At 42.9% G+C, this 12,591-nt stretch overlaps 1 protein-coding gene across 1 annotated transcript; it reads left to right on the forward strand.

The window, feature by feature from the left end:
* Positions 1 to 9,240: 9,240 nt before the first annotated feature.
* On the forward strand, positions 9,241 to 10,694 carry LOC129594638 (uncharacterized). Its single transcript, XM_055491390.1, has 2 exons — positions 9,241 to 10,349; positions 10,506 to 10,694. Exons 1-2 carry the CDS (start codon positions 9,318 to 9,320, stop codon positions 10,692 to 10,694), a joined length of 1,221 nt encoding a protein of 406 aa, XP_055347365.1. The 5' UTR covers positions 9,241 to 9,317.
* The last annotated feature ends 1,897 nt before the right edge of the window (positions 10,695 to 12,591 follow it).

Here is a 12,591-nt window from a genome sequence, read left to right on the forward strand (position 1 = left end):
ATTCTCGCCAAGGCATTCAAAGTTCATGTAGCCAAAACTTTACCGACAGAATAAAATCGGTGTCAAGTGTGAAGATACTTCCAGCCGTAAACACGACAGGACAGTCCCGCAAACGACGCAGTGTTTTGTTTATTTGGGCTTCCAGTCTATCGTTTCCGCTGTCGAAATCTTCCGAAACTATACTTAAAATCCTCATAATTGAGTGTGCCTACAGAAAAGTGTTTGGATTACCCACCGCATCCCACTGCACTGCATAACCTAAGTGCACTGCACTTAGGTTATGGTTGCCGACTTGCTAGTGCAATTCCGCATCAGTTTCGCAGGTGTCGAAAATACTGCAGTGAATCACTGAAGCTGTAGTCGGCATTAAAATTTCTGGTAAATTTTATTGTCAACAGCAGAAGTATGTATTCAGTTTTTGTACTGGCCGACCGAGTAAGCTGCTTACGGTAGCATTTTTAATTACAGTACTTGCAGCGGATGTTTTGTAAGGTACCAGTAAAATCACGCTTGTCCATGGAAAATTAAAGTACATATGTACATACTTACCTGCTTTTGCATGTAAGCCGCGGCAATCATCCGTTGCATGAGAACGAAAGCATTAAGCACTGCACTCAATAAGCAGAACAGCATGTCAGTTGTGTTATTCGTAAACATATGCCCAACCTTTGAGAGAGCCACACCGGTTGCTATTCCGACCATGAAAACCACGAGAAGAACTTCCAACATTAAACTAACAAAATTGGACGGAGCGTAGATATCATCCAGACGCCGAACAATGTCAGACAATGCCAAATGCTGGCGTCTACACTTATTAATTTCCACCTGAAGGTCCTCATAATCAGTGCCACCTGTTTTGTACTTCCGATAATACTCAGTAGATATGTATGGAATCTGCCTGAAGGCTGACCCTAAGGTCACGGCGAGAATGACGAACGATAGTGAGAACGCTACAGCCACATCAGAAATCACGCTCATCAGACACAGCTGAAGAGCAAGTCCATATACGGAATAAAACTCGAAACCGAAGATGACCTCTTTTCGATTCCAAGCATCGCGCATACGCAATACCGTGATGTAAGTCAATAAAATGCCAAGTCCATAAAGGCAGACAGCATAGCATATACAGCAGCATTTCAGCGTGCGTGCCACGAGCGGCACATTGTGGACATGTTTACGTAATTCCCCCATGATAGATGGCAGCGGCTTGCTACGCAGCGCCATCAGAGAACCGTAGACAGTCACCAGGAGCGAAACTAGAATAAATAAACTAGCCACAAGAGTTAGTGGAATTTTCGGTTCATTTGTGGCAATCCAAGTGTGCGAGTAGGTTAGAAAATCAACCGTTAAAGCACATAGCGCCACGAGGATAAAGCAAATTCGGGAGACTATGGAATACGGCAGCAGCTTCGGTCCTGTTCCAGTTTCCTGCCAAAGACACATTCCGAAGAAGCGTAAACACGGTAAAGTAAAACGTGAATATTTGTCATACATTTTGCTAGACTCTGAAATAAGCATTATTTTCAAGCTGTGTAACAAAAATAACTTATTGCTGGCTACAGCTTAGTGACTGCTCCGCTGTAATCGTACAGGAATTACCGAATAAACGCACTTTGGTGTGAATTAGCAGTTTATAATCGCCCTTTACTTACTGTCCGGGGAACTAGGCTCGTATTGGCTCTGAGAGTATGGACCGCATGCGTGTACAGCTGCATAATGCAACATTAGATCATCAGTGCATTTCGGTTTTGACTTAGATTATGCTGCCAATTTTGTTGATACACCAGACCAGCTTCTTTACAGTTTGCGCTCCGTACACAACATTTTTCCCCTTTGTGCATTCCGTCGCGCACATTGCTTGGGTACACGCGCACAAAGCTCGGTTTTACTTGCAAAAATAGCGTAACTCGCACACTCCCTGTAACTCATAACGACTCTAACGGTGGGTTTTTCCATAATTGCCAAGGTCTAGCTTGTACCGTAATAAACCGTGCTACAAACGCGCTGCAGTTAATTTGTAGAAATCAGCAAACCTAGGTGAGAATGACGTCAGGTAACGGAAACCATAATGAGGCTGTTAACAGTGAAACCGAATTTACTGAACCCGAGAGGTAAACAATCCACCGGAACGTAGCGCAGGCCCGGAACCCGTTAAGTAAGTTACGGAAGTGCGTTACTGACTTGTGTTACGGAAGTAACACTATGACGTTACGCAGCAGACCGCTATGGCGCTACCGCTGCCAGCTCTATAACGTTACTGGTGGCTGCTATGACGTAGCGGGCCTATATGTACGTACAAGAAACAGCCTCGGCTTCACCTCCGCGTTTCTTGTGGTCAACGGCCACTTTATTTAGTTTTCAATGAATATTTATTAAAATAAGATAATTCCTCCAAGCATAATCGGTACATCGTATTAGCGCAAAAAACGGATTTTATATAAAACACGGATTTGATTTTTATACGAGTATGATTATTTTAATCAGTTCATAATTCTTTCAAATCACCATAAATTCTCACAACTGAATCCATGATTCTGTGAACCTTAACCTGATCAATCTGGGTAGTGGAAGCTCGGTCAATGGTTCTGCATGTGACGAATCTGTGCAATGGACAGAACTGTCACCCGCTGACCTAACGGGTCTCGTACACTGGACAGTACCGTTAGATCGGTTATTCGTTCCCCTAACGGGCTCTATGCATAAAATAGTAGCGGTAGCAGGGTCACCGGCTAGCTCATTTGCCTAACGGGCCGACAGCACCGGTAGCTCGGTCACCCGCTTACCTAACGGGTCCGGTACACTGGACAGTACCGGTAGCTCGGTCACCCGCTCACCTAACGGGTTCCGAACCCTGGACAGTACCGGTGGCTCGGTCAATCGTTCTCCTAACGGGCTCTGTGCATCCGCTAGCTCGGTCACCGGCTAGCTGGTTTGCCTAACGGGCTATTTGCGCTGGACAGTATCGATAGCTCGGTCACCCGCTCACCTAACGGGTCCCGTACACTGGACAGTACCGATAGCTTGGTCTCTTGACCGGCCGGCACTCGTGCAGAAATTTTCATCGATGACACCGTTACATATATACTCGTTGTCGTTCTTGTCGTAATAACGATCTGCTAATTAAAAGATTCTGATAATTTAAATAGTAGGAATGACGTTCATTTTCTAGCTATATTTCAGTTGGTTTACGTGGCAACATTGCCTGGTTAAAAATACTCCGATAATACTTATTACTACAATAATTTAGTTGCATTTGGTGAAGGTAGTCAAAACTCTTCCGCTTTGGCGTTCCAAGCGGAAGAGGTTCTGAAAGAAATGAATACTATCTGGCCGGGTTTTCGACTATGGGCTTTCAGAATATAAATATTGGTTTGGGTCAGTCTTTTCTGGTTTGCCGGCTCCGGTGTATCCATTCGTGGCCATATAGATCTGAAAAATTAGGATATCGGCACTGCAACTTTTGCTTTCTGTCAGTTCTACACGTTAATTAAGGAATTAACGCTATGGCTTCGTACGCATGTCACGCATGTCAAAGCGCCAGCGCTTAGGATTGTTGTCTTTTATAACCCATCCAAGTCTGCAATAAAGGGTTTACACCGGTGGCAATACCTCAAATCCTCAATAATAATGTTTACTGTATTCCATCCGTTATCGCTCCACGAAATGGATTGCACCATCTTTGCAATTTGATCCATTCTTCTTTTCCTTCGAAGATGGAGCTGCATTTTCTAGACCACATACTATAGTACGCTCACGGAAAAAGCAAGTCGTATAAATATACGCCGCAAGTGTATGTTTTTCTTGCAATATTAACTTTTAACTACAGACTGTAGCTGGAACTGCATTTAATCAAAAAGTATCGTTTTGAAGAATCGGTCATAAAGGCAATATCTAAGTTTGCGGTAGGACACTAATTTAAATATTTATGTAACATACCGTAACTGACTCCGTAGTACGTATAAGCCCAGGGATATTTCGTTTGCTCTAGGGGACTGCGGAAATGGGGGAGCAGGGAACAGCTAATAACGTTCAGACTATTAAGCTAGTTTGTTAGAAAAGCTGCGAATTTACCGAAAACTGGAAAAAATTGTGCGATCGGTCATGAAAATGCTATTTTCAAAACGAATTTAAAATGGTTAGCTGCCCATTTTAAATTCGTTTTGTAGTACTGTACTAGTAGTATATAGCACTAACCACGGGACATAAGTACAGACAAGGGAAACTGGAGTGCTTTGGGAGAACGGACCGGGCTGAAGTAAGCAAAATTTCGACTACGGTGAAGTGCCTTGGTACTTGTTTGAAGTGCGATAGTATCTGTTTTACGTATAAAAAAGGTCATTTACATGACGTTTACAAAATTTGTATAGTCATGAAATGAACTTTAATATGAAATGAATTTTAAAAATCTTTTTTATACGTAAAACTAATGTACAGTACGAGTACTTGCATATTCACTGTACATGATTCGCTTTACATAATTTAATAAAGTTGCTTCATTTAATAAAGTAAAATGAATAGTGTCTACTAGTTTAATAAACGTAAAGTGAATAGTATCTACTAGTACTGATTATGCGAGTACTCTTACGGACTCAACAGAATTTAGGCAATAACGCCGTAAAATTTTGCGGCATGGTACGATACCATCGCCGCCTTCCGGATTCGGGGATTACAATTTGAGATGATAAGAATCATAAGATCTATTCGGCTACTGTTCGATGGCTTTCTAGCAACTGGGATAGTTAAAACGGTGTATAGGAATTTCGCGTTCAAATTGCTGATTACATTTCCAGGTAAAGAGTGCAAAGTTTATCCAGTTTTCTACCACAAACTGCCCCTGTCGTTGCCAGTGCCACACGCGTAAACAAAATACACCGGTCACACCGCAGCACTACACCGCTTGTTAAAAAAACCGCCAACACCGCAGATTTCACATTCGGCTTTTTTTGACTTTATTGTTGCGGTTTTATCCGAGCGTGACAACTTCAAAAGATGTTGCGGGTTCTCTGCGCGATTGCTTTGCTCTGCGGAGCCGTGTATTCTCAGCTAACGATGCTGGGTCTACCAGGACTATCCCCAGCGTTTGGACCAAATTGTACGGAGGAGAATCAGTTGGCGCTCTTCCAATGCTCCGTGAATATTTATAGGCAAAATCAGTCCCTGCAGAACCCGGAATTCCAAAAAGCCAATGAAATCGTCATGAGCGGCAACATCACAGAAGAGCAAGCTAAGGTCATAATTGATGCTCAGTGCAGGCACGCTTAGATCATATGGTTGCCATTTAAAATGGCTCATCAATACCAGTATCAACTTTCAGCTCTAGAAAATAATAATCGGTAATCATCTCGCCATGCATATTAAACACCACAGAAAATACAGTACTAACTAAATGTTATACTGTTGTTATATAATTTTTATTCTTTATATAATATAACACCGAAATCTGTAGGACAAAATAATAATTATCATGAAATACACTACTTTTGCCTGAATTACAATTCACTTAGCACTGTATAATAGACTTGTATCAACATCTGCGCACAAAATAGCGAAACTGGTTTTCGGGTTCTCCACAGCTTTCAGCTGACTGCCTTGCATCGAGTTGTAACATGCACTGAAGGCGGTGGTTAACCAAAGTCCTTTTGTTGTAGTTTTCTAAACGGTTCGAGCGCATGCTTTCGTGCGGCTCCCGATCGCTGCGTCCCAAGTCCGTTGATGATGTGGTCCTTCGAGCTGAATGAAGATGTGCTGAAGTTGTGTTCTGATCCCAGTCGCTATTAAGCACTTCACACAGACTGTGCGTTGCAATAAGAAACTGGATATTTTCAGCACTTTCTCAAATGATCCTCAGCTGCCGCTCATTGGTGCAGAAATCTCCAACACCATGACGTCATCCGTGAGTGACAAGGAAATCTCAAACCTGCTTCCTCAACGCATGAGCCCTATCTTTTGCCGGTGTGGTTCTTAGCTGACATGATCTTCTTATATTTTTTCTTGTCAACACGTCCAAGTATCCAAATAATTTAATCGCATCTTTAGTTTGGAAAAGCAAGTTTGTTTTTCGGAGCACACAAACAGCATAATATTACTGTAGCTCTTGAGCAGCTTTTTGATTTAAATAGCATGTTCTATGCACTTTATCCGATCATGAATTTTGCTTAACTATGCTGTATTCTTCTTTGTAGATTGCTCAATCATTAGATACATGTGTAGATTCGATAGATAATTTGATAGACACATGTTTAGATTGGATAGAGTGGTAGATACTTGTACATGTTTACCACTATTGGTAAGCATGTATGTACCAAACAAACAAATCCCTGTACAACGTCGCGACAGTTTTGCTGCTAAATACAACCAAACAGTCTCGATAAAACGGTGTTTAAACTGCATGCTAAGTTATTTCTAAGGTCACAAGAAAATTATTATTATAATTTTGTTAGTTATAACTTATAACGATCATGGATGCCAAAGTGAAACGCTGGTATGTATCGGCGGCACGGGAGCTTGAAAGGGTGATAGTTTCGTTATTTCTGCAGGGTAGACGCATTACTCATGGCTGCTCTCGAAATAATCGGAGTGGGAGTTTGGGAATACATGACGATTATTCATTGCCTATCAAAGTATCACTCGGAAAGTTACCCTGGTGGATTCTAAAGTCATCGTGTTCTGCCTTCTTTGTTTGCCTTATTTGCTTCTCGAGCTGGTACTTCACCAGAGCCTCTCAGTTGATTTGGTTTAGAAACGGAACCGCCTTCGCAGTTATTTGTTAAGGTAAACTGGCCGATTGGAGATACCTACATGTTATCGTTTTATGGGTATAGATATTAATTTGAATAATATTTGTTGAAAATTTGCTGTTGTGAATCCATCCGCACCGTGTGTCATCATAACACTGCCTGAATTAATTATGAAACTACGTAATCCACCGCAGAAGAAAATGCACCCGAATCCTGAGTCGAATTGTAACAAGCCTGGTGGGTACTTCCGCTTTGTTCTGCTAATGCTGCGTCTTTGCGGAATGTGTCCTTGGCACCAAACGGCCACCGGAACGCAGTTTTTACACTGGTCCATTTTCTTTCGAATTACGCTTTCCATATTGGCAATATGCGGCTTAATCGGTGTCGTTTTGACATACTCAGACGCCCTGCTGACCACCCGCGAAGCGCGAATTCCGCTAACAATTGTTGCTATCATATCTATTCTCTATGCAGTGTTGGTCAATGTGTATGGATGGATGATGGCCTTGCATAGTAAACAACTACCGGCTATCATCGAAAACCTGCGCCGGCATGTGGAAAATGTCCCGATGATAATGAAGCCGGCTAAAAGCTACATTTTATTAATGGGAATGGGTTTACCAGGTCTCAGTGCAGCTTATTTTTCTCTTCTGGTACTTCGAATACACGATGTGTGGAACCGGAAGGAAGTCATGTTCGGTTTCCAGATTGGCGCATTTCACGGTGTAATTTTGCAGGCCGTCGTGGCATGTGGAAATGCGAGTATCGCTGTGGCCTTCGCTGCATCTTTCACCATCCTGGCGCTGACTATCGGATCAGCCTTTAAGCAGAACGAGCGCCAGTGTGCCGCGTATTACCGAGCGTATGCAGTTGGTGATAGCACGTACAAAGTGTTTGCGGCCGGGATTAACAAATGTCGGGAAGAACATTTGGCTTTGTCGAAGATTGTCCGTGAACTGGATGATATTTATGCACCTTCCAGTCTCGTCAGCTTGGCACTGGAAGTGGTGGGATTGGTGCTGTTGATCGGTGTAGTCATTGGTGTCGGCCCTCCGAGCATGGGTTATATGTTCACGAAAAATGCCACCAATCTCCTGTTCTACGCAGTCTATGCATCGTTTAATGTGATTTTGCTAGTACAACGGTTGGTTTCGGCTGCCTATGCTAATAGACAGGTAATAAAACGCTCCAGAATCTTTGTCAAAGCAACAGTACTAATAATGGTCCATAGGCACAGAAATGACAGAATCTTCCTTACTACTAGGCACAGTCTCTTGGAGGGATTTTAAGCATCATTTCCGAAGAGTTTGATTGCGAAAAACTTGGCCTGGAGATGCAGATCCGCAAGACACTGTGCCGTTTACGGGTTCTTCCCGTGGCGTTTACGGCTTGGAATATCTTCACATTGAACGTCGACTTTATTGTATCGGTAAAAGTCAAATACATACAAATATTATGTGCATAATAAGCTTCAGATGGGGCTGTGTAATTACAGTATTTCGCATCTAAACTGTTTTTTAGATCTCCGGAATTCTCCTTTCGTATGTGTTGGTTCTGTATGAAATCAATGCGACAGATGATAAAGCAACAACTTTTCCGCTGAACTGCACCATGCCTTATCCTTCAGGAACTGGGAATGCGTGACTGCACTAACGTATTCATTGTTAAGCCCATGATCAAGTGTGCAGGTTAACAAGTACAATCGGTTTCATGACAAAGTAACTTGCAAACCATCAGTCACTTAACGATATGCAAGGAGATACGGTATGTACTGTGATACAGATAACGTACTTAATAAACATCTTTATTTCGAGACTTTAGTTGATTACTGTACTGTTACTACAGTACGAGTACACCACATTCGCTGCAGAGAAGACAACGCGGCTGTGCGGCTGTGGAATGTATTTCGCAAACTAAATCAGTGTACAGATAGATCAATATTACCGGTGCCTTTGTCAGCCTATTACACATCCATTTGCTGATTATTGCCTCCGAAAATTGGGTAGTCAACTAATTCAAAGTGTCAGTCACTCACGGTGCCTTATCTTAGCCTTTTTCTGGGCTCAGATGCGCTGTCTTCTTCTGCTGACCTATGACGATTACTTCCTGTGCATCTCGCCTGCATCTGCGAAGAAGACATTTTACTGGGAGAAGACATTAACTAGTGGACGGCAACTGTGGACCCAGGCTATCATATACTTAATAACGTTGCCTTATTTAGAGATACGTGCAGTCTCTTAAGTAAAGTGCCATTTGATACGTTTCATTTCTTCAAGTGGCGACTGGCGAAGTAGAACAAGTCCATCCGCCCATTTGATTTCCGTCCTTTGGGAGTATGTTAGATAATATCAGTCAAGAACGAAGAATACAGGGAGTCTTCAATACAGCCTCCGCGCACCTGCTGACGCTTTCGGTTTTTGCACATTCCATCATATTAATTGCATCCCTTCCCCAGTAGGGTAGTATTCCACAATTTCCAGCGTTATTCGAGCTAGGTAAAACTTGAGTACAACTGACACAGTTGTCGCTGCTCTCCGTCGTTGTGAAATCATACAATTTTCTGCTTCCGTATTGAGCAATATGCCACATGTACGAAATCTCCTATCCGTTGCCGGCAACAAACGGCTTGACGAGAAAAATGTGGCTAACAACCCTGTTTCAAACAGCACGTTTGAAAATTATTGCCGTGGGATACTATTCTTACTGCGCTTGGGCGGATTGTGTCCGTGGTGCCGAACCGAAACCGGAACGAAAATAGTGCGGTATTCCGTATTTTGCAGAATTGTCCTATTTATGTTGACCATCACCTGCTTAATCGGTGACCTTCTGACTTATATCCATTCTATGCTCACCACAACCGAGCCAAAAATCCCGCTGACTTTAATCGCGGGTTTATTCGTTCTCTACGAACTCGTGATAATAATATGCGGCTGGTTGATGGCAGTTCACTCCCGTCTGCTACCAACTGTAATCGCAGAAATCGGTCAACAGGTTCGTGACGCGCCGGTCATTGCGTCCGCGTTGAAACGCTACATCACGATGTTCATTATCTTTTTCGGTGGCAGTAGTATCATTTATTTCTTTATCGTTGCGCGACGAATCATAGATGCATGGCACCAGAAAGAAGTGATTTTCGGCTACGAATTTTGGTCAGTCTACGCAGTGTCGTTCGAGCTTGTCGCGTTAATCGGCAACTCTTGTGTTGCGCTAGCGTTCATGATATCTTTTGTCCTCCTGGCCTTGACTTTAGCCATGGCTTTCAAGCAAACGGAACGCCAGTGTACATACCTGCATCGTGCTTATCATACCGAGCAGATCGACTACAAAATATTCGCAACGGGGATCAACAAATGCCGGCAAGAGCACTTGACCTTATCGTGCTTAGTGCAGCAGCTGGACGATATCTACGCGCCGGCTAATTTGGTTAGTTTGGCCGCGGAGATCGGTGGAAGTGTGCTGTTTGTGGGAGCATTATTCGGCGTGGCACCGTCCAAAGTGGGATACATCTTCACAAATAATACAACTGGTGTGTTCTTCAGCTCGTTCATTGCGTTCTGTAATTTGACCATGCTTATGCAAAGAACCTTTGCGGCGGCTTACATGCACTGCAAGGTAACCAAAATCATTAGTCTGGAAACGATTTAGCCGCAACCTTTGATTCCAACACAAAATTCTAATTAATGTCTATTATAAAATACCTTTGACGAACTTCAGAAAGTTGGTATCTACGGTGAAACGTTGTTCTCGAAGCACTCGTGTTTTTTCCAGGCACATTCTATCACTCTGGTCCTTAACTCCATCTCGGAAAAGTTGAACAGCGACAACGACGGATTGGAAGGTCAGATCAACAAAACACTGCGTCGCTTACGAGATTGTCCTGTTGCGCTTACGGCCGGAAGTATCTTCACACTGAACACTGAGTTCATTTTATCGGTACCGATTGCTTGTCAACTGTAAACAGATCCTTGTTTGCGATGATACAACCGTGAAGCGTTTTTTCCCAGGTGACCGGAATTCTTGTTACGTATGTCCTATTGCTGTATGAGATGAACTCTAAGGATGATCATTGTACCAGCTGGATGCTCCCTGTCAACATTACAACAAGGCCTTCGTAAAACAATCTCTGTATATAACTGAGTGTGCGGTGGCCCTCGGTACCATGGACCTGCAATAAAGAAAGGGAAATTTCTGTACCTAAATTCTCACAGATAGCTCTTTGGTTGCTTCACTCAGATAACTGAGATAAGCAATGTCTGTTCACCTTCTTATTTACATATGCCTTTACGATAAGTGTCACTCCATTATAGTGTCTTAGGAGAGAGCTGTAATTTCCAGTTCTACTCTAAAAACAAAAAGGGAACCCAGCTGCAGCCATATTTCCAGCTGCATTCATATTTCCTATAGTTAGTTGACACTAGACAGGTGTCCAACTTTTGTTCGTATTTAATTCCTTTTTAATCCCGCATATACTACCGGCTTACAAGTAGCGTCCTGCGCGCCGACATACAGAGTATAACGACAAGGTTGAATATGTCAAAACTTTCTGCATAGTTTGTTTAAATACTGACTATGGCTGCTGCTGTCTTGCACAGAGTATTATCTCAAAATGTATTTTCCGGGATGGTTAGAAGTTTGAATAATTGGACCATTGGAAGACAATGTAAAACTGCCAATAAATCGCTTACTGCTTACCGCTGATTCGGCTAAACCGTCAATATCTTCGTAATGGAAAGCGGCACAGTATCCAAGTGCAATTACAACTGGTACAAGAACTGTTCCAGTTGCATATTTTCCTTACTGCGCATGTTCGGATTGCTTACCCGTAGCTCCTCTGAATCCGTTTCCAAACACTCGCTTGGCGCTATAACAGTTAAAATTGTTCTAACCCTGACGTTTATTGCAAATTTGACAGGCATTCTGTTAACCTACGTTGACGCATTAATCACCAGTAAGGAATCAAGAATGAGGTTGACCGTGGTAGCAGCCGTTTACTTTCTCTTTGGCCTATCAGGGTTATTGATTCTGCATGTGTTTGGATGCTACAATGAAAAACTCCTTGCAGTCAAGGAAAACATCGTGATGTTTATCAGTTCCGCCACTGTATCAACCATATTGCCCAAGCGGTATGTAAATATGTTCTACATCCAGTTCACTGTTGTATGTATCGGGTTAACGCCACTGGAATGCCTACGGACGCATGGGATCTGGCACTCCTCGGTAACAATTTTCGGCCACCAGTTTTGGCCTGTGTATGCGCGCATCTTCGAGTCCGTGGCACTTGGATCGGTGACGTCAGTTAATTTATGGTTCACACTGTGTTTTGGATTCCATGCCATAACGATCGGGTCAATCTTCGATCAAATCAGGCAACGACTAGAATCGTCGTTCCACTTATACCAAACCCAACGTCTCGACAACAAGCAGTTTGCTCTGAAGATCAGGAAATATCGGCAAGAACATCTGGCATTGACCAATATTGTCCAAGAACTGGATGTGATCTTTGGGCCGTCCAATCTCGTTATGCTATCGCTTAGCGTAATTAACGACATTCTGTTGATCAGTATGGCGATGGGTGTGGCACCGCAACGGCTGGGATATATATACCTGCATAATACGCTACATTTGGTGCATCTGTCCTTGTCTGCTGTAGTGAGCTTATGGATGCTTGGACAAATATTGATCATCGCAGAATATTTGCATCGAAAGGTGAGCAATCGCCACTCTAAACTTTGAAGCTCTTTGCCTGACGAGCATTTCGGGTATCCACCTGATGTGCACTTATGTAAGTAATGTGTGCAACTGACTGTTTTTTTAATGTAACCAACATGCATCGCAGTATATGTACTGATGTACA

The sequence above is a fragment of the Paramacrobiotus metropolitanus genome, unplaced genomic scaffold, assembly GCF_019649055.1.
Source record: "Paramacrobiotus metropolitanus isolate TYO unplaced genomic scaffold, Prichtersi_v1.0 Parri_scaffold0000070, whole genome shotgun sequence".
In the NCBI taxonomy this organism is placed as follows: Eukaryota; Metazoa; Tardigrada; class Eutardigrada; order Parachela; family Macrobiotidae; genus Paramacrobiotus; species Paramacrobiotus metropolitanus.

What these genes read in the sequence shown, in the direction of transcription:
- LOC129594638 (XM_055491390.1), top strand. Translation starts at nt 9,318, where the DNA reads ATGCCACATGTACGAAATCTCCTATCCGTTGCCGGCAACAAACGGCTT. An exon ending in CGGCTTACATGCACTGCAAG is followed by an intron (nt 10,350 to 10,505) that starts GTAACCAAAATC and finishes TGTTTTTTCCAG; the next exon opens with GCACATTCTATCACTCTGGT.